Source organism: Pelophylax lessonae, assembly GCF_965119305.1.
Source record: "Pelophylax lessonae genome assembly, chromosome: 7".
Taxonomy (NCBI): Eukaryota; Metazoa; Chordata; class Amphibia; order Anura; family Ranidae; genus Pelophylax; species Pelophylax lessonae.
This window is the reverse complement of record NC_138774.1, coordinates 93,283,613-93,311,338: the sequence shown is the minus strand read 5'-3', so window position 1 is coordinate 93,311,338 and position 27,726 is coordinate 93,283,613. Positions and strand designations below refer to the sequence as shown.

Sequence of the window (27,726 nt, the reverse complement as noted above, 5' to 3'; positions counted from 1 at the left end):
ACTTATAAACAGTAGATTGATAAGCTTAGCCGCCGACCATTGCAGGCACCCGCAGGTAGAACAAACCGGGAACCAGACTGTCTAAATGAAGCTGCAGGCATTAGGTAAACTCAATCAGCTCGTACATCATGCAAAGTGTGAAACACCTACTCCTTTGAATGCGCCAAAGACAAAAAGAGGGTGGCAAAATGTATTATGTGGAAGGAAGAAACCAACTTAGGTAGAAAAGAAGACCAACACCACCCTTTTCTCGCAGGAAAGCACATCCAGTTCTGAGACCCTGCGAGTCAAGGTAATGGCTACCAGAAAGAACTTCAAGAGTAAGAAGTGAAAATGCTAATCTCCCAGAGAGGTTCAAAGAGAGAAGTCTGCAAAACAGATAAGACCAATTTCAGGTTCCAGGGAGACAAAAATGCAGCCATGCAAGAAGAACGATCTGCGCAATAGCCTGCACAAAGGTTTTAACTAAAAAATGAGAAGCAATAGGTCTCTCAAACAAAATGACCAAGGCCAATATTTGTCCCTTGGTGGTACTAAGAACCAGACACATCCCCACCCCAGGACTGTCCCTGTCAGGGATAAAGCCTCACACCAGGCAAAATAAGTCTTCTATGAATGATGGTACACCTTACTGGAGGTTGACTTTGTAGCCTTGAGGGGGGGTGGGAGCCACAGAAACATCCCTGTCCCTCAAGATGCCAATGTTCTGCCCAGACCACTTTGGATGGAAGGAGAGGAGCCTGCAACATTGCTGAAATACGCTAGGCTTGAAACATCATGCAACATGTGGAGTTAGTTGCAGAATGCTTTACAGGTCCAAATTCTCCATACTTTTTAGAAGTGTTATGTGCCGTGAAAGTCCACTTTTCAACTACTGCTTCTAAAAAACAGTAAAATCCTTATAAGCAGACACAAACACAACATTGCTTACAAAACTCCTGCTAAATTTCTGCAAAATCTAAAAGATAACTGTATTAGTATTGACTGACCAAAGAGACACTTGATGGAGATTATTGATAAGATTGGGTTATGTCTGAACCTAGAAGTTGGCTGTCATTGCTGGGCCAATAAGCTGCAGGCAGGAGGTTCCCCACCCTGCAGTGGACATACGCAAAGGTACGGGAATGCACAGGACATCACTGACCAACTATGTTCATGTGGTAATGGCCATAGTAGAATATGGAAATGTGAAGGGTGTTGGCACTACTTCTAATTAGTATGGTGGACACTGGTAAGTAAAGGCGTTCTGTTAATGTAGGTGTAAGGGTGATACACATAACAACACTCTATGACATATATAATATATAAAAGATATTGAAAAAGTGCTCAAGTGCTCAGTGCCACAAACCAAATTGAATTATAGTGAACTCCTATTATAATAGGAGATAAATAAACAAATAAATAAAGGTGCAGCAGTGTTTTACCTGTGAAGCAGTGGATACCTACTGTGTTGTAGGTGCAATGGATAATAAAGTATAAAATATATATCAGGTGAATATATAATAACAATCAGATAAATATATGTAATAAGTAAATATAAATAGGCCAATATACTTTTAATTCAAATATATCAAAAATTAATAGAAAGTGCTATAGTGCCAAAACAGTCCAAAGTAAATAGTTAGTGGTCTTTTAAAGTGCTGTTTTTTTCCCCCAAGCGTGTACGGGTATAAAAAGCCACAATCATAGGTGAGACGGTGACGCTATGTTAATTTCTTACTTGGCTGTGCGGTGATGCAGTGCCCCTATAAGAATTGCACTAACCGCAATGCTTTCCCCTGAAAAGGGGTAGCAGGCTCTGCACAGAAATAAAGATGTTCCAGGAGACCCTGCGGTTATTCCTCTACTATTCCAGCCCAGCTATGGCTCTAGTAATGGTCCTGGAGTGTGTGGGTATCTCCATGCTAGCCCTCTGGTCTGGTATTTCTGGGGTGTTTCACACGGTCCTCACACGTTGCCCCACCAGCTAATCCAACAACACGTTGCCCCACCAGCTAATCCGTCACGGGAATCTTGGCTGGATTAGCTGGTGGGGCAACGTGTGAGGACCGTGTGAAACACCCCAGAAATACCAGGCCAGAGGGTTAGCGTGGAGATGCCCACACACTCCAGGACCATTACTAGAGCCATAGCTGGGCTGGAATAGTAGAGGAATAACCGCAGGATCTCCTGGAACATCTTTATTGCTGTGCAGAGCCTGCTACCCCTTTTCAGGGGAAAGCATTGCGGTGAGTGCAATTCTTATAGGGGCACTGCATCACCGCACAGAGCACAGCCAAGTAAGAAATTAACACAGCGTCACCGTCTCACCTATGATTGTGGCTTTTTATACCCGTACACGCTTGGGAAAAACACCAGCACTTTAAAAGACCACAAACTATTTACTTTGGACTGTTTTGGCACTATAGCACTTTCTATTAATTTTTGATATATTTGAATTAAAAGGATATTGGCCTATTTATATTTACTTATTACATATATTTATCTGATTGTTATTAATTATATATTCACCTGTTCTATATTTTATAATTTATTATCCATTGCACATTGCACCTACAACACAGTAGGTATCCACTGCTTCACAGGTAAAACACTGCTGCACCTTTATTTGTTTATTTATATCCTATTATAATAGGAGTTCACTATAATTCAATTTGATTTGTGGCACTGAGCACTTTACAAAATCTTTTATATATTATATATGTCATAGAGCAGGGGTCTCAAAACATTCTAGGCAAAGGGCCGGAATATTGTCCTTCAGACTTTAGGAGGGCCGGACTTTGGCCAGCGGGGGTGGAAATTTTCCCGGCATCAGGGGGAGTAAACATTTGTTATTGGGGGGAGGAATAGTGCCCCATCGTTGGTATCATAGGGAGAAAAAGTGTCCCATTAGTGGTGTCAGTGGGAGAAATGGTGCTCCATTGTCAGTGTTAGATGGCAGAACAGTGTCTTGTATCAGTGGGAGGGGATAGTCCCCCAAGGGCCGGATAAAGGCAAGTAACGGGCTGCATCCGGCCCTCGGTCCGCAGTTTGGAGACCACTGTCATAGAGTGTTGTTATATGTGTATCACCCTTACACCTACATTAACAGAACGCCTTTACTTACCAGTGTCCACCATACTAATTAGAAGTAGCGCCAACACCCTTCACATTTCCATATTCATTTCAGACTTCCACTTTAGTGAGAAGTATTTTAGGGAGGCTGCAAACTTCAGGACTACAAAAACATTTTTTCTACCTATCAGCGCGGGAATATCATACCATTTAATGGCCATAGTAGGTCAGGAATTAACAGTTTCCTCAATCTACACTGTGTGTAAGCTCAAGATGATGATTCTTTTGCATGCTGTACATCTACTCACCCTACCACCACCAGCACTTGTCTGAGAGTCATCTGTTGTACTCAATTTTCGTGGTCTCCCTCTTCTGACTGCTGGTATTTCTTCTTCAGCTTCTGGCGTTTCATCTGACTTCTTTCTCTTGAGATCAACATCTGCCTTTAAAGCCTGTCCTCTCCTTCTGTTAGCCACAGGGGTTGACACCTGGGGGGGCTCCTCTTTGGCTGATGTTCTCCTTGTCCTTCCTTTCCTTGAGGTCTCTTCATCTTCTCTCTTCTTTGTACCCTCGCTTAGTTCCTTGTCCACCTCTGTGTTTTCTGTCAGCTTTCCACTATCCTCTGTTGAGGGCTTTCTTCTCGTTCTTGAGGACGATCTTTCAGATTGTGAAAGCTCCTTATTTGGTTTAAGGTCTCCTGTATACTCACTTTTAGTTTGTTCATCTACTTTCACATTTCTCCTTGTTCTTCGAGAGGTGTTTTGTTCAACTGTATTTTCGCTAATGGTATCTGTAGTGGTCTCTTCAGCTACCTCTTCCTTTGAGGACCTTCTTGTCCTCACGGTTCTTTTGCTTTGGACTTCTGATTGTGTATCTTCTGATTTTGAATGCCTCCTTTTTCTGATGACTGTTTCTGTCACAGTTTCTTCTTTATCAACAATATCCTGCTCCTTGCCACTTCGTGTTCTTTTTGTTGTTTGTGCTTCAGCTATTTTGGAACTTTCCAGACTTTTATTATCTTCTAATTTCTGCTCTTCTTTGTAGCTCTTTCGTGTCCTTCTTGGTAGTTTTCCCGTGTCATCTTCCTCAGTCTTTCCTACTGCTGGTACGTCTTGTTCTGGTTTTGACGTTTCCTCTTTGGACTGCTTTCGTGTTCTTTTAGGAAGTGAGCTACTTCCTGACTGGTCTTCCAAAGTGTGTTCACTGGTTTTGTCTTTATTTTTCTTATCGCCTCCTACGTTTATGGCACGCTTGGAGCTCCCGGTTTGCTCTTCTTTTTGTGAATCTTCTTTAACCTCTTCCTTCACGTTCTTTCGCTGCCTTGTTGATCTTGTATTTGCAGAACTTAGATCACCTGGACAAGTTTTATTCGCTTCCTCATTTTGGCTTGCTTTTTGATCTGCTGATTTAGGTTTCTCATGTTCCAAAGGCTCTGAAGTGGAAATACGAGACGTCCTTGTTCTTCTTCCTCTTGGACCTTCGTGTCCACTATCTTGAAAGTCATTGGTTCTTGGGGTTGGAAACTTAAAGTCATCTTTTGTTTCCAAATTAGTACCAATGGTTTCAGATTCCATCTGATCTTCAACATTACTAGACTTGGTATCTTTTGTATTATCCTGTTTTGCTTTGGTAGCAACTTGTCTTTTGCCTCTGACAGGCTTCTTATTCTGAGGAGCAGAAATAGTTTCTGACTGTTCTGGGAGGTCCAGAATCCTGGACTCGTTACAGTCAGTATTTTTTGAAGATGTTTCAACATTTTTATCCCCATTAGGCTCCAACGATGTTGAGGTAACATCTCTTTCTTGGTCACTCTCCATTTGACCTACACTTCGCTCCACAGAGGTAGGTCTAGCCACATTCTCAAAGTCTGATCTTAGACCTATCTTTTCAGGGTGATTCTCTGAAAGGGTTTCCAAGACATCACTCTCCTTACACTTCTCAGGGGCTGAGCCAAATTCTTCCTTAGATTCATCTTGTTTTTCTTGCATCTTAACTATACTTTTCCTACTTGGTTGCTTTCTCCTTATCTCGTTATTTCCCGATGTTGATGGTTCAGCCTCTGAGACATTTCTGCTGGATCTCTTTCGAGATGCTGCTGGGATGACCAATTCATCCTTTGTTTTAGCTTTGCTGTCAGATTCCTCAGTTGCTTTTCTCGGTCGTCCTCTTCTCCTTCCATCTTTCTCGGGCTCAATTTCCTCCCTCGTTTCAGAGACCACAATCCTGGGTCCAGACTGTCTCAGTTCTCCTGCACTAATTTTATTGGTTTCTTCTGGTGTTAAATGTGCTGCAGGTGCAGCTTGTTCTGACAGCTCTGATTTTTCAGTTGAAATCTGCAAATAAAATACATGCAAACATTAACAAATTGGAATTATTACTGTTGGGTCCAGTCACAGTAAAAGGTTTTACAGTTTTTCACAGATGCAAATAGGTCAACTAATTTCCACACTGCTCAAGTCTATTTCTTATGTGTAATTATTCCCACCTCCCGCGGGTATTCGGAACTTGCGATATCCAAGCGTTTTAAATTTATATTACATAGCTTGCAGTAGGAGCAAGGTAACTTGATGGCAGCAACAGCAGATCCTACTGGAAATCAATTAGTGAGGTATTTTTGTTAAGGTAAAATGAGATTCTGTCCATCAAACTGAAATAATGGGATTTTTGACTTACCGTAAAATCCTTTTCTCTGATGTTTATTGACGGACAGAGCTTCAGATCTTCATAACCGTTGGGTTATACTGCCCCCTACAGGAGTAGGACACTAGGCAGAAAAAAAAGTCTGGCTACGCCCATGGGCAGTCCCAGGGGGTATACTCCCTCTCTCTGTTATAGGCATTTAGTTTAGTTACAAGCAGTGTCAGAAGAATTACAACTCCACAGAGGGGTGGGTGCTGTGTCCGTCAATGAACATCAGAGAAATGGATTTTGCGGAAAGTCAAAAAACTGGATTTTTGTCTTACCGTAAAATCCTTTTCTCTGAAGTTCATTGACAGACGCAGCTCCATATAATTCTTGACCCTTGGGTTATGTTGCCCCCTACTGGAGTAGAACACTAGGCAGGAAAAAGCTTTATTTGCATGAGGGGTAGGAAAAGAACACAGAAAAAGAACATAATTCCCAACAAGGCTAAAACTTTAGTTAACCAGTGAATATGGAGCTCAACCAGGTACAACAGGAGCTCACCTGGAACATACACCCTCAAAGAGACTAAAGTCTCTTTCAAACAGCAGCCTGCAAAACCTTGCGGCCAAAAGAAGCATCCGAGGATGCCAACACATCTACTTGTAGAATTTTGTAAACGTGTGCACCGAGGACCAAGTTGCCGCCTTGATCACTGACGTCTGATGGCGAAAAGCCCAAGAGGCACTCAGCTCCCTAGTAGAATGCGTCTTCACAGGGAAAGGAGGAACCTGACCCTTCAGTGAATAAGTCTGAACCACCGTCTGCCTGATACACCTAGAAATGATCGCAGCAGACGCAGCCAATCCTTTCCTGGGTCCTTCCGTAAGGACAAAGATAGAATCGGATTTCCTGAAAGATTCAGTAGCCACCAGGTAAACCCTAATTGCCCAAACCACATCCAAAGAACGCAGAGCAATTTCCTTAGGATGCTTAGGACATAAGGAGGGCAGAACAATGTCTTCATTCAGATGGAAATCAGAAACCACCTTAAGAGGAAACAGACTAGGTCAAAGCAGGGCTTGACAAATTTGCCTGAAATCTAGAAGCCAGCTAAAAAAGTTAGGAGCCAGTTTTTTTTTTTTTTTTTTTTTTTTTTTATATATAAACAACCAACCAACCAAGCTTTATTTCCAAAAAAAAAAAAACAAACATACTAAATTTACACATAAAGACGACTAGAACCCCACTCTCCTCTATAGTGCAATCAGATGGAAACAGACTGTCTGTCTGTTTCCATCTGATCCGATCCACGGGATGGTTAGAAAATAGAGCCACCATCCGTCTGTTTTTGGCAGACAGGATCAGATGGTGGCAGATTACCGCTCCATAGAGGAGACTGAAGGGCCCGATCGGGTCTGCCTGAAAAACTGACAGGCGGACCTGATCAGACAGCCCGTGTGAAAGGGGCCTTTGGCTGTGGCATGGCGATGAGGAAACAATATATATATAATTATTTTTTTTTTTAATAATAATTTAAAAAAAAATTACTCTTTTTTTTTTTTTTTAATAATTTAAAAAATAAATAAATAATAATAACCACACTCCCTGTCCACTTACCTAGGTAAGTGGACAGGAAGATGAAGCCTGCAAAAAGTTCCGTCTCATCTCCTCTTGGGAAGGAGATTGACAGGCATTGAGGACAGGCAGGGGAAACAGAGCAATTAGTGACTGCTTGTCAAACTCCTGGCCACCACAAGAGGGCGCCAGTTCCCTGTTCTCTCACTGAAGGCCGAAAATCCGCGGCCTCAATTATCGGATGGCGCAGTAGTCCGTGCACTCTGGGAGTGGGTGGGGGGGGCGCAAAAGTGACAGGACACCTCCTGCAGTGCACCCCAGGCGCCAGGTCGCTAATTCTAGTCGCCAATGCGACCTGGCGCCCGGGATTGTCGAGCCCTGGGTCAAAGTACAACTTTATCTCTGTGGACCACCAAATAAGGCGAACAGCAGAAAGGTGCCCCTTTGATGATTGATGCAAGCCACGGCCGTGGCGTTGTCCGATTGAACCCAGACTTGTAGATGATTTGTCCAGTGAAAAAGGCAAAACTTTATCGCCCTGAGTTCCAGAACATTGATCGGGAGTCTGGACTCTTCCACTGTCAATGAGCCCTGGGCACACAGCTTCTTCAGCACTCATTCCCAGATGGACAGGCTGGCGTCCGTGGTGACCACGGTCCAATACAATGGACTAAAAGACTTGCCCTGGCGCAATGCCAACAAGCAAAGCCACCATAGAAGAGCAGTCTTTGTGTTGTGACTCAACCGAATCATAGAGTCCAAGGACTTAGTTCCATTTGACCAGAATTTCCCTCTATAAGGGTCTGGTGTGGAACTGAGCAAATGGGACCACCTCGAAGGTCGACACCATCAGGCCTAGGGCTCTCATGCAAGTCCGCAGAGAGGACAGATTGCTGGACAGCAACAAACGAATCACCACCTGCAACTTCTGCAGCTTGTCCAGGGGAAGAAAAACCTTCGCCGAAGCAGAATCCAGAGTCAGACCCAGGTAGACCAGACTGGAGGATGGTACCAGGGTTGATTTTGCGAAATTGATAGTCCAGCCGAACTCTTGCAGAGTGCTTACAGATTGCCAAATCCTCCAACAGAGCTGAATGAGAATCTGCTCTTAACAGAAGATCGTCCAGGTACCCCAGGACCGCAATCCCCCTCTGATGTAGAAGTGCCACAATAGGAGCCAACACTTTTGTGAGGACCCTGGGAGCAGAGACCAAAGAGTAATGCCACAAATTGAAAGTTCTCCTCTCCCACAGTGAAGCGAAGAAAACGCTGTGGCCCAGCGTAGATAGGGATGTGTAGATATGCGTCCTTGATATTGATAGAGGCCAACAGGTCTCCCTGATGTAGGGACGCTACCACCGTGGGGATCGATTCCATTTGAAATTTCTGAACCCGCACAAAGAAGTTCAGAGCTTTGAGATGCAGGATTGGACACACTTTGCTGCCCTTCCTGGGCACAGTGAACAGGTTTGAATAAAACCCTTGAAAACGTTCCTGAAAGGGAACTGGCACAAGCACTCCCTGCGACAGCAGATCTTGCACCGCCTCTCGTAGGTCCATTGACCGATCTGGAGATAGGCAGAGGTTGGACTGGAAAAACCTGTCCGAAGGTTGGGATCTGAATTCGATCTTGTTAACCCAATCGGATCAGTTTGTGAACCCATTTGTCCTGAATCAAGAAAGTCCATGGTTCCGTAAAGAAGCGAAGACTTATCCCCACCCCAGACACGGGTGAGGGCATTCCTTCATGCAGACGAGGATTTGCCCGCAAATCTAGATTGGCCTGTTCTCGGCTTACCCGACCATGTCTTCTTGAAACCCCCAGAAGACCTGAATTACTTAGCTCCTTTCTCCTGCGCCCCGGAAGCACGAAAGGGCCACCTATGAGCAGTATATGAAGGCCCCGTCTATTACGTGGTGCCCTGCTTTTGGTGGATTGGGGAAGAAGAGTACTCTTCCCGCCCGTAAGGCCTTTGATCAACTCATCCAAGAAGGAACCAAACAGCTTGTCCCCCATAAAGCTTTTCGTGTGGCTGCTGACGAGGATACATCTTCCTCGCCATCAGAATGCAAAGACGCAGAACCACCAAGGTGGCATGCGTCCGCGGCGGCCATATCTACCTCAGAATCGGAGGATGCTAAAGAGGGAGGAGAAGGCATAGGGCGCCTTTCCACTAGTGGAATTTTTTAAAACTAAATCCACTTTTGACACCAGGTTTTCCAAAACTGCTGTAAATGCAGACAGGGGCTGTGACCCGGAGGGTCCCGCAACCGCACTGAGGTGCTCTGTGAGGGAAATTTGGTCCTGGGACTCCATATTTACTTAATACAACAAAGGCAGTGTCACTTTAAGATAACTGCAAAAAAACGTGTTCCACACCGCTGCACCACAAGTCCGAGCCTAGCACAGCCTGCTGCAGGGTGAATGAGAATTACCTACAGGGACCCTAGCAACATGCCACCAAAATGATCTGAAGGAAGATGTAGGAACGTTCTGTGCAGAGAGAAAAATGTATCTGACACAGGAACAGGAAATACCTGGGTCATGTGCTAGAGTCACCCTAGCTTCTCCCTGCTGTCCAGCGATCGCGGACTCCAGGAAAATGGCCGCCCCATGCATTCCAATGGGGAACTACCAAAACATGGCCACAGATGCATCTCAATGGGAAAATGTGTTGATGCAGAATGAAAACTACAGCGAAATGGCAGCCTCAACGGTGCGCCATGCGGTCTCCAGGACCCCCCAGGGGGGGTCATTAGATAGGGGCCCCCACCAGAATAACCCCCCCCCCCCATCTGGAAATGGTCACAGAGGAAGCGGAACAAACCCTTTACGAGGCCCATCCGTGAGCACAAAGAGTCTGACTTCCTGAGAGACGCCGTAGCTGCAAGGTACACCCTAATTGCCTGGACCACCTCCAAGGCAATTTCCTTTGTATGTTTAGGCCTGAGACACAGGGAAGGCAACACAATGTCTTCATTCAAATGAAAATCAGAGACAACCTTTGGAAGGAACGATGGACAGGGGCGAAGAACCCCCTTATCTCTGGGAAACACCAGGTAAGGCGCACGACAGGATAAGGCCGCCAGTTCCGACAGCCTGCGCGCAGAGGTGATAGCCACCAAAAAAGGCCACCTTCTGGAACAGCGTAAGTAGTGGAATCTCCCGAAGATTCTCAAAGGGGGGCTTCTGGAGGACCAAAAGCACCAAATTGAGGTCCCAAGGCGGCAACGGAGAACGCACTGGAGGAACCAAATGTCGGACACCCTGAAGAAAGGTACGCACCAGGGAGTGTGTGGCCAAAGGTCGTTGGAAGAAGTCCGCCAAAGCCGACACCTGGCCCTTGATGGTACTCGAGACCAATTTCTGTTCAACCCCCTGTTGAAGGAAGGTCAAGATCCGAGCCACTGAGAAGGAACAAGGATGAACCCCAAGCAACTCACACCACACAATGTACGTCTTCCAGGTACGATGGTAGATCTTCCTAGAAGTTGATTTCTTAGCTCACAACAGTGTAGGAATCAGATAAACTCCTATCCTTCAGCACCTGGTGTTCAACAGCCAAGCTGTCAAAGTCAGCGACTGTAAAGCAGGATGGAAGATCGGTCCTTGGGACAGCAGATCCTTCCTGAGAAGAAGCTTTCAAGGAACGTTGGCGACCAGATCAGCGTACCAAGCCCAGCGAGGCCAGTCCGGAGCCACTAAGATGACCGGAATGCCTCGATCCTGTGTAGAAGCGTTGGCAGAAGCTTGAGAGGAGGGAAGGCGTAAATCAGACAATACTGACCCCACGGGGCCACAAGCGCATTTGTAGCATCCGCCAGAGGATCCCTTGACCGAGCTACAAACCTCTGCACCTTTCTGTTGAGCCGAGATGCCAAAACATCCACCTCCGGGGTGCCCCACCGGACACACAACTGAAGAAACACCTCCGGATGAAGGGACCACTCCCTTCATCAACCCCTGCCAACTGAGGTAATCTGCCTGTCAGTTTTCCACCATGGGAATGTGTACGGAGGAGAGGTGGAACAAAATGTCCTGCCCACCCTAGAATGCCGGCTACCTCCAGAGCCGCCAGGACATATCTCGTACCCCCTTGGTGATTGACATAAGCCACAGCCGTGGCATTGTCCGATTGAATGCGCACTTGACATCCCTGAAGATGATCTGTCCAATAGTCAAGACACAGTCTGATCACTTGGAGTTCCAGGACATTGATCGGCAATCTTGACTCTTCCAGTGTCCAGATCCCCTGAGCAGAATTTATGCCGAGGATGCATCCCCAGCCGGACAGGCTGGCATCTGTGGTGACCACTGTCCAATGCAAGGGGAGGAAGGATTTGCCCAGCCGAAGCACCGGAGAGCCACCATATCAGGGACTCCTCCGTCCGCCAACTCAGCCGGATCTGATTGTCCAGAGACTGTGGATTCTTGTCCGATTTAGTCAGAATCTCCCTTTGCAGGGACCTCGTATCGAAATGTGGAAACAGAACCACCTCCAAGGTAGACACCATCAGGCCCAGCAACCGCATGCAAGTTGGGAGGGATGATCATCTGATGGACAGCGGGAGACGAATTGCAGCCTGCAATTTCTGCAGTTTCTCCAGAGGAAGGAGCACTCTGGCTAAGGCAGAGTCAAGAGTAAGGTCCAGATAGTCCAGCTTTGTGGACGGAACAAGGGCAGACTTCTGAAAACTAAGAATCCAGCTGAACTCCCTCAGAGTTCGTTTTGTGATCTCCAGGTTTTTCACCAGAGCAGAAGAAGACCCTGCTCGCAGAAGGAGATTGTCCAAGTAGCCCAGTACCATGAGCCCCATTGGCGTGGCAAAGCTAGCCCCGGGGCTAACACTTTTGAGAAGATGGAGGAGCTGAGGCGAGACCAAAGGGTAACGTCACAAACGGATAATGCTTCTCTCCCACGACAAAGCGGAGAAAGTGCTGGTGACTGGCACATATTGGAATGTGAAGGTAAGAATCCTTAATGTCGATAAAGGCGAGGAAATCCCCCCTGACGCAGGGATACCACCACCATGCGAATGGACTCCATTCTGAACTTCTGCATCCGCACAAAGCAGTTCAGCGCCTTGAGGTCCAGGATTGGACGCACTTTGCCTTCCTTCATGGGAACTGTAAACAGGTTTGATTAAAACGTTCCGAAGTCGGAACCGGGACAATCTCGGGGAGCTGGAGGGGGGCCCTCGAGATGCGGGATTACCCCCATCCCCCAAGATTGCCCTGCTATGTCGGGCTCTCCTGCTTCCTCCATGGACAGGAACATAGCGGACATTGCTGAGTCTCTAATCAGCCAGCCCAGTCCCACAGGGGGGGACCCTGTGAGCCTTCCCCTGGCTCCCTACTCAGGGGATGCAGTGCTGCTGGCACGTTTTTCCACCATGCTGCAACAGGAACTCTCTAAAGCTTGCTCTATTATTACCACGGATATTAAAAGAGTCCTACAGAGTTTTGGGGCTAGGCTGGACAACATTGAGAATAAGGTGGATGGATCCCTGACCAGAGTTAACCAAAATACTGCACTTGTATCTGAATTGCATGAGAGACTGGAAGAGGCCTATTCTAAGATATAAGACCTTGAAAATAGATCACGCCGCTACAATGTGCGCATTAGAGGCCTACCTGGATTTGGAATCGGTGGTCCATGCCCTCATGAAAGAATTGATACCCGACATCCTGCCTCATCCGCTGGAAGTGGATAGGGTTCACAGAGCCCTGACGGCTCCACGACAAGATGGACTGCCACGGGACATCATTCTCAAACCTCATTACTATAAGATTAAAAGGAAAAAAATGATGACTGCGGCCAGGAATCGTCAGGACTTCACTTTACTTGGGTCCCCCATACAGCTTTTTACTGACTTGGCCCCGTCCACAGTGCAGAAACGGCGCACTCTTAAACCCTTGCTACAACAACTGTTGAACCGCCAAATAAAGTACCGAAGGTACTTCCCATTTCGGCTCTCCTTCACGCACCATGGCAAGAACTACTCCTTCACAAACTTCCACAATGGGGAGGATTTACTCCTGGAACTAGGCATTTTTTCAAGAGAACCGCACCCTTCACCACCTGCGAATCCGACGAATCGTCCCTTGTCTCCCATTTGGACCCGCAGGGGACCGCCCTCTACGAAGAAAGATAGACGCAACACCTGAAGTGACTGTTTTCCTAACTGTCATTTTTTACCCCTGCAGTGAGAGAGGAAGAAAATACATTTTTTCATCTTGTTTTTTGTTCTCTCTCATGTACTTGATCTGGTAATTCTATTCGGCTTAGCCCTGTAATGCCCGTTCGCTGTCGCTTATGTGGCAGGGGACGGGGTGGGGCAGTTGGGATGGTAACAGTGACCATCCTTAGCCCTGGTCGCCTCTGAGGAGGGGCCTGGGCACTGCCAATATAGTTGGTCTTTGGGTTGGGGCTGGGCGACCGCTCCGGTGGCGATCAACCCCCGGGCCCCCCGGTTGGGGGTTGGGGGGGGGCCTCTGTGGCGTCTGGCCTCCCCCTGTAACGGTGGGAATGGGGGAGGGAGGACAAGGTACAATAGGAATACGAAACTGGGTTTTTTCTTTCTCCCCCTTTTTGGGGCCTTTAATTTGTCTGGTTGCCAAGTTATATACCTGTGAAATTTGAAATCAGGTAGTTATTTGTGTACTCGGGTCCTGGGCCGCGTCCTTTAGCTCGCGGACCTGGGCTCCGGGTGGGCGTAGGACCCATGGCGGTTTGATTGCTCAACGGGTTTCAGCCAATAATTTGGGGCCAATGCCCCTTGTCTCCTGCTTCCTCCATGGACATGCTTATCCCCCGCTGGCATAAGATAGCAGACAGTCGGCTGGAGTGTAACCACATGCCACTCTTGTGACCTTGCCCTTATCCTGTAATGGGGGCAACCTCACGAAGGAAACCCCAGAAGAGGGAACTGGGGAAAATAAACTTCCTACTTTGTTATTTTGTTATGTGGTATTATGTTTCTCTAGCAGGAGGACTTTATCCTCTTGCTTGTGTTGGCTCTCTTTTTCACTTTCTTTCCTTTTTCCTCCTTTTCTCTTGGACCCTGACCCTGAGCACCGGCCCCGCTAAGGAGTTCCGGGATCCAGGACGCGACTGGTCACCTACTCTTGGGAAGCTGAACCGAGAAGCTACTCAATCAGGTGAGCGTACTCTGCCAAACCACCATGTCGACCATTAGCTCCACCGCATATTCTCTCATCTCACACAATGTGCAGGGATTCAACTCCCCCATTAAGCGAACTAAAGCTTTTTCCTATTATAACAAACAGAAAACGGATATTCTGCTGTTGCAAGAAACACACTTCTCAAAATCTTCGGCCCCTAGATACCTCTCGGCCCGCTGCCCACAATTTTACCTATCCTCAGGGACTGAGAAGAAGCGAGGTGTGGCCATATGCTTCTCTCGCAGGGTTCCTTTCACTCCTGTGACTATCATTAGGGACAGAGAGGGTCGTTAACTTATGGTTGTGGGACTTAACGATCAACTAATTTCCCTTACATCATACTACACTCATAACATGGGACAACTCGCCTTTTTCCACAGCATGTTGAGGACACTACTCCCCAAAGTGCAGGGCAGGGTGATCCTGGGGACAAGCGATACCATAGGTACCGACCCCCAGAGGGTTTTTAGGCAGCAACAATGAAAAGTAATTGAATGGAAGAAAAGTCAAAAACTTCTAAAAAGTGTTACTTTATTAAACAAACAATGTCAAAAATAGCAAAAAAATGAATGAATAAAATGTTAAAAAAAAACCTCCGGTTACAGAGTTGAGGATGGTAACAGCATATTGATCGCACAATGATGATCACAATACCATGGAAAAACAGCAACCCCAATCACAATGTGGTGGGAGAGCGGCAACACCAACGCGTTTCGACCTAATAGAGGTCTTCTTCAGGGTGACTGTGATATCATAGAAGCGAGGTCAGCTGGAACCCAGAGAGCAAATTGAGTGGTTGAGACATCCTCAAGGACCAAAAAGGCATAACCCTTCCTACCACAGAAGGCAGGACAGACGTAGGGGTCTACAGGGAGTCACCAAAAATGTAACCGCCGAGAAGGGCACAGATCACCTATCTGCAGCCGATACGAGCCTGCTTTTGGCACTGTGTTCCAAAATAAGAGGATAGCAACCTTCCCCTGGAACAAGCCTTGGATAAGACTGTCCCGGGAAAAGCCAAAACTCAAGCATTTACCGAGGCACGGGCATAAACTGGCTCGCCTTCTTCATGAATGGGACCAGTTAGATCTTTGGAGGGAGCTTAACCCCTCTCGGAGAGATTATACCCACTTCTCCCATGTCCATGGCACCTATTCCCGCATAGACCAAGTGTTCGCTAGCTCGGCGATCTCTCCCTACGTGTCTTCGGCAAAGATTTTAGTGACCCCGTGGTCTGATCCCTCTGCGGTGCAAATCAATATCTCAGAGTTATGGTCTAAACCTCGCCCATCCCCATGGCGGCTTAATGCCACACTTTTAAATGACCCGCATATTCTCAGGGAACTAGAAACAGAGATGAGCGCCTTCTTTCTGGAAAATCGTCCAACGGACACGACCCCAACTATTACTTGGGCAGCACACAAGGCCACCATCCGTGGCAAGCTCATACAGATAGCGGCTAGGCTTAAACGGAACCGGGAAAGCACCATAAAACTACAGGAGAAGGAACTTGCAGACTTTCTGGCTGAACAACGGTCGCGGCCCCAAGTAGATATCAGACACAAAATTGAGGCAGCCAGACTGTCCCTGAACTTGAGTCTCACGACACAAGCAGAAAAACACATTCGTTGGTCGCGCTTCAAATACTACACTATGGGTGATAAACCTACCACGCTGCTAGCTAGGAAATTGACACCGCGTCCCTACACTTCGGCGCTGCCTAAACTACGCTTAAAATCTGGGGCCCTATCTCGTGATCCTGAACTGCTCACAGCGGAATTCACAGAATTCTACACTAAACTATATCGTGCCCCTGCCCATTATGACAGGAACTTGGCTGATGCATTCTTTGCTGACATACCATTACCTACATTGGCAGAGTCGCATGTGGACATAATGAATGGCTGAGTTGGAGATTAAACAGACGATTAAGGGCTTGCACCCCTCTAAAGCACCTGGTCCCGATGGTTTCCGGGCATATATTACCGCAAATTTCAGGACATTTTGTCCCCCCATCTCTGCGCTTTTTTTAACGCAGTACGCCTGGGGGGGGGGGGGGGGCTCCCGCCTCAGGAGAACACGGCATTCATTTATGTCCTCCCAAAACTGGGGAAGGACCACAGTACTTGTGAGAACTATCGCCCGATATCCTTAATAAATTTGGACTTAAAAATTTTAACCAAAATTATGGTAACTAGACTCGGTTCTTTCCTATCTCTCTATATTCACTCAGATCAGGCTGGGTTCGTCCCAGAACATCAGACTGCTAACCAAACTAGACGGGTGCTGGACATCATTTCAGCAATCCACTCGGACTGGGATGGGGAGGGCCCTCGAAAGAGTATGCTCCTTTCATTGGACATTCATAAAGCTTTCGATTCCCTTTCGTGGGATTACTTATTTGATGTTTTAGCGAGATATGGCTTTGGTGCGCCCTTTCTCATCCTGTTGAGGGCCCTCTATAGCTCTCCCACGGTTAAACACATGTTGAAGGGCTATGCGTCAGGTCCCATATCCATTGGTAGGGGAACCCGACAGGGTTGTCCCTCGTCTCCCCTACTTTTTGTGTTGGCCTTGGAACCACTGGCAATCAAGATCTGCACATCAGTAGATATTAGGGGTGTGGTCTGCGGGGGATTGGAGCACAAATGCATATTGTTTGCTGCTGATATTCTGGCCCTGATCTCTTCGCTGATCACAACTCTTCCGAACCTTTTTGCGCTGCTTAGACAGTTCGCACGTATATCGGGCATGAAAACCAATCAAGCTAAATCGCAAGCGATGAATGTTTCTCTGGAGGGTTCGACGGTTGCCGTCTTGCAACAGTCCTATAACTTGATTTGGCAGACCAAAACATTACCTTACTTTGGTATGCAATTGACACCATCCTTACATACGCTATACACCAGTAAGTATCCGCCCCTTTTTGCTCGACTGCTGGCTGACATGGACAGGTGGCTGCTTCACCCTCCGTCTTGGTTTGGCAGACTACACTCAGTGAAAATGAATATCCTACCTAAAGTGCTATATTTGTTTCGCACATTGCCTATTGCTTTCCATAGAAATGATATACAGAAGTTTCACGGCAAAATGTTGTCTTTTATCTGGGGGAACAAGAGACCTAGGGTGAACAGAAGGACGCTATTAACTCCCAGAAGCAGAGGCGGCCTGGGGGCGCCAGATTTGATTAAGTATTACTATGCTGCACAACTGCCCCAACTAGTGAAGTTTCACTCAACTGTCCCCTTCCCATCTGGATGCAGCTGGAGGCGTGCTCTGTTCCTGACAAGCTGATTTCTCATATATTATGGCAACCACCTAAAGAGCGCCCCCCCCCCCCCATATTATGCCCGGCCCTATCCCATTCTTTGGCCATTTGGGACAGGTTGTCCAAGGCTCACAACTTTAAATCACGCCACACCCCCCTGGCTCCTGTGCTCAATAATAGCGGGTCCCCCCCCCGGGTCTCTCCCCCAGATCTTTCATGTGGTGGACGAATAAGGGGCTCATACGCATAGTGGACTTTTGCGATCATAGGGGTATTCTGACAAGACAAACTGATTGAGAAATACACCTTACCTATGTCTGAATTCTATCGCTTTACCCAAATTGTTCACTACCTACGCACTTTATCCCAGCGCTCTGATATCACGACCATGACTCCCATGGAGTATCTCTGTCGGAAATACGACAAACTTCACGGCTATATCTCTGCCCTGTATAACCTATTGTCTGATTCTTCTGTGAAGTTGTCATATATGGTTCAGTGGGAAGCCGACCTACAAGATAGTATGGAGCTGGTCGACTGGCGACTTATGGATCAGGACGCCTCCAGATCGTTAATTAATACCTCGATTATTGAAGCGAACTACAAAGTATTGCTGCACTGGTATATGGTACCGACGCGAATTTCGAAATATGTACCTGAAGCATCTTCTTTGTGCTTCCGTGGCTGTGGTCAGGAAGGAACCATGTTCCACATCTGGTGGCAATGCCCCAAGGTACAGGCCTTATTGGGTCTGAAGGTCTATACTGCCACGAGGGCGCAGAGAAGGCTTATTACATTTATTTTCATGGCCACGAAAATAACGATAGCACGATCTTGGAGGTCTCCTGTCCTGCCATTCGAGCAGCTCCGACATAAGCTTTCCTGGATTATGCTCAATGAACGTATGTCGGCTATGCTGATTGATAAAATGAAACGGTTTGATAAAGTGTGGGAGCCGTGGCTCCGTTACCTTACTGGTAGCGATTAGAAGGGGCTTGGTCGCCAGGATTTCGGGGACGTGGGGTGCGGGGCGCGGTCCTACTCTTCCTTCTACTTCTTCCCTTTCTTCTCTCCTACTATTCCTCTTTACTCCTATCTCTTTGACATCATTGATGTGTAACAAAAGCCCAATTAGGTACTCCCAATTACAATGCCTAAGTGTGCTTACATTAGCTACCCCGGAGCTGCGACACGGCGATGGGCTGAATAGGTGGCTGATATTGAGGCTTCTTATTACTCGTTTCTAGCCCCTAATGCTCGTTATAATTTGTTGCTTGTATTCACCAATACTTGTTCTTGATTGATGTTATCCTGTTTCCTGTTAAACTGCTTAAAGACTTTTCACTCTTCCCGTGCATAGTGGCTGCTTCGCTGCTTGTTTATTTTTTCTACCTTTTTTATTCCGTAATTGCAGTGGGACAATTGGGACTGATAGGCCTATGTTAACAGTGTTATTATTTGTACCTTTGATGTTCTTTTCCACAAAACTTTCAATAAAAATCATTGAAACCAAAAAGGACTTTTGGGTCTGAGACCCGACCCTATGTTTCATGAAGCATTGATTCCACATCCCCCTCCACTGGAAAATTCTCGTCCCCCCAGTACCTCATCCTCTGCAGGTTCCTCCTCTGTTAAGGAAGCGAGAGGTGTGGAAAAATGCTTCTACTTGCGACTCCAACCCAGAAAGGTTTCTGGAAAGCTTGCGCTATAAACCAGCAACGACAGATGAGAATTCCTCCCTTGACACAAAAGAACTGGAGGAAGGTGCCTTGGAAGTACTGGAAAGACCAGACAAGTGGAGGGAGTCCGTGCCGCACAGAACTAACTGAAAGAATATATTGCTACGTCCATGTACCTCCCTGCCCAATGAAGGAATTTGAGACCCCTCTCCCTCAATCACCCTTTCTCTCTGCCATTGATAAAACATGGCCTGCCAACAACTACGGTAGGACGCTTGCTGAAAACAGTTGTCCAAGTCAGCTGAGAGGGCACTGCACAAAATGCACCAGTGCTCTGGTTACCCGAAAGGGGGAAAAAAGTTATGCCCCAAAGAAAGAATTCCTTTGAAACATCTTGTGACCTGTAGCCCCACAGCACTCTCCCAGTGCTGTTAAATCGCTCTGCTGCCGCCTCTCCACCTCTGGGGTCAAAGATGGTGACTGCCGGTAAGCTCTGCCCCACTCTAGGGCTGGCCGATTTTGCCTAAAAAAAAAATCTTCGATTTTTAAAGAAAAATTTGAGTTTCGATTCGATTTTCGATTTTTTTTTTCCAATGCACTTAAAAAATGACTGCAGAGTCTGGAGGGAGGACTGAGGAGAAGAAGCGCTGTATGTGTGTATGTGCGGGCGGTGCGTCTGTACAGGGGCTGTGCTGTGATAGGTACAGTCCAGAGAACGAGTCCACAGTAACCGGCCACCTTTTTTAGTTTGACTTTTAAACTTTTTTTTTTTTCAAACTCGAGTTTTTTCTACAATACTTTTTTCTGCCTTGTGCAGCCACCGAACTCCCCAGTAACGGACCACCGCCGCGCCTGGATGTGACGTCAGCTGCGGGGCGGGCGGTGCGTCTGTACAGGCCGGGGCTGCGGCGCGCTGTGATAGGTACAGTCTCCCCGGCCTGGATGTGACGTCAGCTGCGGGGCGGGCGGTGTGTCTGTACAGGCCGGTGTTGTAAAATTTTGTCGGACCCGTGAAAAAAAAAAATCGGACCTCGTCACTTCCGGTGACAGAGCATCACAAAACAGCTGATAGGAGTCGTCCGTGCGCATGCGCAGAAGACATTTTTCGAGGTTTGGAAAAATTATAACAGAGAGCGGACAGCTGATTGAGAGGAGGCGGGGCTGAGGTGCGACGGAGGACACCGCCGCGTCATCGAGACATTAGGGACGGAGGCACATATGCAGAGCTGGCGGAGGAGGGGGGATGGAGGTGCGGCCGTGTAATAAATGCAGGGCTTAAGCGACTCCTTCTGTTTTATTATCTTTAGTACTTATCGTATTATTTATCCTTAGGATTTCATTACATTTAGTATTTCTTATTTTGTATTATATAAATACTAAATTTTATGAAATCCTAAGGATAAATAATACGATAATTGCTAAAGATAATAAAACAAGGAGTCGCTAAAGTCCTGCATTTATTACACGGCCGCACCTCCGTCCCGCCTCCTCTATTCAGCTCTGCAGATGACGCGGCGGTGTCTTCCGTCCAACCTCAGCCCCGCCTCCTCTCATTCAACTGCCCGCTATGTGTTATAAGTTTACCAAACCAAGATAATGTCTTGTGCGCATGCGCACTTGAGACTCCCATCACCGGAAGCGCGCTGTGATAGGTAAAGTCTCCCCGGCCTGGATGTGACGTCAGCTGCCGGGAGAGGACGCGGGCGGTGCGTCTGTACAGGCCAGGGGCTGTGATAGGATAGGCACCTATCCTATCACAGCCCCTGGCCTGTACAGACGCACCGCCCGCTTCCTTTCCCGGCAGCTGACGTCACATCCAGGCCGGGGAGACTTTATCTATTACAGCGCGCCGCAGCCCCGGCCTGCACAGACGCACCGCCCGCCCCGCAGGTCCGTTACTGGGGAGTTCGGTGGCTGCACAAGGAAAAAAATATTGCAAAAAAAACTCGAGTTTAAAAAAAAAAAAATCGTTTCCAACTAAAAAAATCGATAAATCGATTAAATCGATTTATCGCCCAGCCCTACCCCACTTATAGCATCATCAGCAATACTGTACATGAACATGTGACCAACCCAGCCCTGAAAGCCAAGGGAAAAAGAATGCATCGCCCTCGGCAGTTGGCGCCATAAGCTTCCCAAACCGCCCCTTGACAATCCTACTGCTTTATAGCACTTGGGCGACAGTACTATAAAGTAGTTAAGTGGCAACAGACTATTGTAAACAAATAAAAAAAGAAAAACCATAATTTTCCACCACCAGAGTCCGGGGGGGGGGCAGGGGAGGTCTCCATGGAGCACAAGAGGTCAAGAGGATGGGTACTAGCAGGGAACTACCGCCAGGGCACTTACGATTCCACTCTGGGGGTGTTCCAGTCTTCACTCATCACAAAGGACCACACCACAAAGGCATTTTAGGGAATTAATATCCCAGCTGGGCATCACTGCCCTGGACCTGTATAACACTTTCTCAGATTCCAGTGCTGATTCAGCAACATTACAGGCCATCTCTGTGTGTCTAGTGTTACGCCCAGGTACCATTCCTCTAAGCGTAGTAAGCTGTAGGGAATGGATCTGGATTAGCCAGTCTCCTAATTCTAATACAATAATTGTTAAAAAAAACGACCTATTTTTGTGCAGAGACTGCACACATAGTTACATAGTTTGTGAGGTCGAAAAAAGACATCAGTCCATCCAGTTCAACCTAGGATATGTGTGTGTTTGCTGTTAACCGTACATTAATGTACCCCTGTATGTTGTGGTCTTTAAGGTGCCCATCTAAACGTTTTTAAAACTATTGATGCTTCCCGCCAATACCACTGCTTGTGGAACAGAATTCCACATCCCCACTGCTCTGACAGTAAAGAACCTCCTACGTGTTTTAAGGTTAAACCATTTTTCCTCTAGTTTTAGTGAGTGACCACATGCTTATTGTATCCCTTTCTCTGAAAAGTTTGTTCCTTATGCTCGGGTCACCAGTACAATATTTGTACATTGATATCATATCCCCTCTCAAGCGTCTCTTCTCCAGAGAGAATAAGTTCAATGCTTGTAGTCTTCCCTCATAGCTGAGATCCTCCATTCCCCTTATTATTTTTGTCGCCCTTCTCTGGACTCTCTCCAGTACCAGCACATCCTTTCTGAGGACCGGTGCCCAGAACTGGACGGCATACTCCAGGTGTGGCTGGAACAGTCTTGTAGAGTGGGAGAATAATCTTATTTCTGGAGTGAATCCCTGTTCTATACATGCCAGTATTCGGTTGGCTTTGCTTGCAGCGGCTTGGCATTGCATGCCACTGCCAAGCCTGTTGTCCACTAGGACCCCCAGGTCCTTTTCCATCTTAGATTCACCCAGAGGATCCCCCCTAGTGAGTACCTTGCGTTCGTATTTCTGACGTGCATTACCTTACATTTTTCAACATTAAATCTCATCTGACATGTGGTTGCCCACCCCATTATTTTGTTCAGGTCTGCTTGTAAGGTTTCCACATCCTGTTTAGAAGTTATCGCCCTGTTACTTTAGTATCATCCTCAAATACAGAGATTGTGCTAGAGATCCCCTCCTCTAGATTGTTTATGAATAAATTCAACAGGATTGGTCCCAGGACAGATCCTTGGGAGACCCCACTTTCCACACCCGCCCAATCCGAGTACTCCCCATTTATTCATCATCATGACCATCATCTAAGACACTAGCAAAATACTGAAGTGTTGCCTACCTGGGAGGGGTTATGCCAGGGAGGGGTTTTTCTATCTTTTTTTGTCAGTATCCAGTCACCTGAAGGTGGCAACATAACCCTATCATAATGGATATGAAGATACCCTGTGTCTCGGGATGTTCCCTCAAACACTGCCCAGAAGTTTAGCAGCTTCTGGAGAAAAAAAAAAAGTAAATAAGAGAAAATTTCTCAACAGGCTATACAACCTGATAATGCATAATATGGAGCCCTCAGAGACAGGGTCAAGACAAATTGCCACAGCTCTAGCCCCGATAGTCAGCAAGGAATCCCCAGACAATGCTGGACTGACATGACCAAACCACAAGAGCCTTCTGAGATGGGGTCGGATGAACTGCCGTAGCTCTGGTCCTGAAACTAAACAAGGAATCCCCAGACGATAGGAGTCTGACCTGAGTAACAGTGTGCTGTGGTGATTGGAGCACAGACAGGACATTATTGATTAAAGGTCGTTGCAGAGAGATCACTGTGTTCCTGTGCCTTCCCTGTAGTGCAATTTTCACTCATTCATTTGGGCTGAAAATTGCAGTGGAATGTACAAAAATTAGTGCATGAACTACTTTTGAAAAACGCACCATACAAAATCACATGATACTGCAGTACCATGTGATCTGGTGCCAACAAACACACTGCATTTGCGATCTGGGATTGGGCCTCATGTTAAAAATGTATTGGCACCCTGGGCGATTTCAAATGCAGTGTGTTTTGAATGTGGTGCAGGAAACATGTAAGAACAATGCCTTTTATGCACTGCATTCTGTGTGAATCAGCCCTAAATCTACCATTATTACTTAGCTAATTTGAGAGACTTGCAGGATTTCAGTGTATCTGGATTTGTACTTCACCCAGATCTTAGGGATTACAATCTACCCATCCTCCTACCAACATAAAGGTCCACGATCAATCTCCTTCCTGCTTTCCTTTCATCCAATCCAGATGAGGGCACCAAAAAAGAAAAAAAGAGTGCACGGAATTAAAGTGGAAGTAAAGTTCTATATGTAGAGTAAATATCTCATAAACAGGCACCCTCTCTCTCCTGATTGGCTTACTGACTTTGGATGACAGCCACAGCTGTATCTCAGGCAATCAGGAGGTAGAGTCCCGGGCGGCCGAGGGACTCGTGGACATCGCTGGACAGAGAGGGACCTCAGGTAAGTATTAGAGAGTGCTGGGGAGGCTGCTACACACAGAAGGCTTTTTATCTTAATGCACAGAATGCAAAAAAAAAAAACCTTCCTGCCTTTACAACTTCTTTAAGTGTTCATTTAGTGGGCAGGTGTTCCATTCATGAGATCACCACCATGAATAGCAATGGGGAGACAAAAGGAAAAGTCTTTCTCTTGGCCTCACTAACGACAACATCTGCATACACAATGGGGGACAATAATCAATCCAGTCACATGGCAAAACAATGCTAAACAGGAGCACTGAGAGTCATCGCGAGACGGATTTACTACAAGATTAAAGTTTGAGTCATAACTTCCTCCTTTGGTTGTTCTAAAGTCACACTTGCAATCAAATGCAACCTGGCCCTGACTACTTCTTAATTATATGCACAAAAGGAGCAAGAAAGAAAAAATGACGCCCTCAGTAGAAGTCCAGTGCCGACGAAACGCGTCAGGGCGTGAGCACGCGGCCATTCTGTTTACACCAAGGACATCCCAGAGGATCCCCAGCCATAACGCCAATTGAGTCCGGGCAACATCGCGATCGGGTGGCTGGATCACCCGTACCGTGCGGCTCAGTGGGGACAACGTTAGCAGCGGGAGGACCGGGTTCTGTGCCTTGGATATGTTGTTGTGCCTAACTACATCCGATTCCATGTGAGTGTGATTTTAACTTTTCAATAAAGCCTTGTTCGTACATATTACGCTATGGGTCCTTATTGTTCCCCCTTTATGTGAGAGGAGAGGAGGAGGTGCTGTCCATATCCCTACTAGTTGGAGTGGAACCCTGAGGGGATCGCCATCCGGAAGTGGAGGATTATCTGTTGAATAAAGCGCTACACCCTAGCGTTAAGGGTACGTGTTCACTCTCAGGGGGGGAGCACAGCGGTGAGGTGAAGGATATGGTGGTAGCAGAGTGATCAGCAAAGAAGTCTTGTGTTTTCACTACACAACGATTTTTCTATGCACCCAATCTTTCGTGTGACTTCACCCTGAGATTATTACGGACATATGAACTTTATGGCTTTATAACAACTCACTGTTCTGATAGGCTGATTTTATTTTGCCATATACCCTCAACCTCGTCAGAGGCTGTCTTTAGCGCTGCTAGTGTTTATGTGGGCTGAGGCTCTTATACGCACCTTTTTTTTGTTACTTCTTAATTATGTATGTTTAAACCAAACCTGTCTAGTCTTTAATAATAAATCTGCCTTAGAACTTTGACAACTGTTGCATCTGGCTGCCCCGAAATACAAACACCTTGAACACCTCTATGGCCTGTATTTGATACACCAACCAAGGTTAGAGAACCAATGAATTAAATATACATCACAAGAGCCTCACCTCTGTACTCTTCTCAGGCTGCTCCTTTTTTCTACTTCTGCTCAGACCTACAATACACAACACAAATAGAAAAGGCCCGTAAATCAAATATCTGCTTTAAAGTGACCTTATCACCAATATCAACACTAAAATGTAAGCGTTTACACGCCCCCCCCCCCCCCCCCCCGGTTGCCAACCTCGGCATCACTGCAGAACAGAGTAATGATGCAGAGGAACCTTGCTTCTGCAGCACTGATATCCCAAGCAGTGCTGCCAGCCCTGCCCTGTTCCCCTTTTCTGGACTACAGAACATCTCCCCTTGTCTCCATAAGAGATAGGTGTTTTGAGGTCCAGCAAAAGAAAGTATGTATGTTTGTTTTTTTTATTCTTTACTCAGATGTGCACTTGCTTTCAGCATATGTCATTACTTTATAGAATAATTTTCCAGCATGATAGAAAGTCTGATGTTGTTTCCCTTTCTAATAAAGAAAAGGTAACAAGCTTTTTTACCTTGTGCACACTGGACCCACATATTGGCTCAATCTGGGAAAAAAAATAGTGGCAGGTCCTGTGCAGTTGAGGACAGGTGGATTTCTCACTTTCTGTTGACCACAAATCTTCTACCTTTGGTCTGTGTGTCTAACAACAAATCTGAGCATTATCATAGAAACTCACCCCTTTTAGAAGATGGCTTTCCTTTTCCTGGGTCAGTCAATTCAGTTTCCTCCTCCCCCACAGCCAACACAGTAATACCAGTAGACTTTGCTTCTTTACTTGCTGTGTACTCCACATCTGAGCTACAGGGCTGGGTGACCTCCTCAGTGGAAGGTACTTTCTGCTTGCTTTGAGGGACATTAGCATCAGACACTGGAAGGTTTAGATTGTAGTCTTGGGTGGCATCATCGTCAATAACTTGTTTCTCCACGTTGCTCAGTTCTTTGGGCGGGCTTTCTGTTGCAGGCACTTCTGATACATCTAGTTTAAGGTTGCTCAGTTCTGTGGGCGGGCTTTCTGTTGCTGGCACTTCTGATACATCTAGTTTAAGGTTGCTCAGTTCTGTGGGCGAGCTTTCTGTTGCTGGCACTTCTGATACATCTAGTTTAAGGCTGCTCAGTTCTGTGGGCGGGCTTTCGGTTAATGACGCTGCCGAAACACCCGATTCAAGGATGCTCGATTCTGTGAGTGTGTTCCCGTTTGCTGGTACTGCCTCAAGTGTACTTGGTCCTGTGGTCGTGCTTTCTGTTGATGGTACTGGTGACGTATCCCTCTCAGGTATGCTTAGTCCTGTGGGAAGTATCTCGGTTGCTAGCACTTCTACACGTGGTTCAAGGGCGATTGGGTCTTTGGGTGGGTTTTCTGTTGCTGGCGCTGCTGATTCAGCAAGCTTAGTGTGATCTACCTGGACAGCTAAGGATGGGTCATGATCTTGTGTGCGGTGTTCCTGTACGTTTGGAACCTCTAGGATGAAGGACTGTGTGGCTTCCAGCTCCAGTGGTGGTAGGTCCAGTTCATCTTGTGTGGAATCATCTTGTATTGAATCATCCTTCACATCACTGGTCTCTCCTTCTTGCTGAAGGCCTTTCATCCAAACTGCTGCTGGAACATCTCGTTTCAGGTGTAACCCTGCCTTAACTGGAGGTTTAGTTGACAAACACGGAGAGACTGGTTCAGTGTCCTCTTGTAATATTGCTCCCTGAGGTGGCTCCTGAGATTCCTGCCTTAATCCCTCCACATTACTGACAGGTTGAGTGTCTTGCTGGTTATCCATGACTTGTTCTTCAATTTGAGGAGTCTCCTTCAAGTCCGAACCCGGTGACTGGTCTGCCCCAAAACAGAACAACTGAGTCTCGGCTATGGCATTTTCATCAACCTCCTCCTCAGACTTGTCCACTAAAAAAAAAAAAAAAATATTGATTAAAAAAATTAACAGCCACATATCTACTAAAAACTAACGTGTTACTTCCTTAGAGTAAGTGTAGTGATGAATGATGGGAAAGCACTACAGATTTCCCCTGTATTAGTTTTGTAATTTTTCTGTAGCTCCCTAATAGACTTACTTGCCTATCACCCTTTTCCCCATTCCTGATAAAATATCAATTAACTCTAAACCCCCTTT

General features: G+C 46.6%; 1 protein-coding gene across 2 annotated transcripts in view; it reads right to left on the bottom strand.

Annotated features, from left to right (window-relative positions):
* The window catches only part of MDC1 (mediator of DNA damage checkpoint 1), a 144,536-nt gene that overhangs the window by 54,825 nt on the left and 61,985 nt on the right, over positions 1–27,726 (bottom strand). For both annotated transcript variants that reach the window (XM_082263552.1, XM_082263553.1), the window contains exons 9-11: positions 26,286–27,500; positions 25,632–25,678; positions 3,363–5,387 (exon numbers count right to left, since the gene is read on the bottom strand). In XM_082263552.1, the coding sequence (XP_082119678.1) occupies positions 3,363–5,387; positions 25,632–25,678; positions 26,286–27,500 (3,287 nt within the window). The remainder of the gene's footprint in view (positions 1–3,362; positions 5,388–25,631; positions 25,679–26,285; positions 27,501–27,726) is intronic.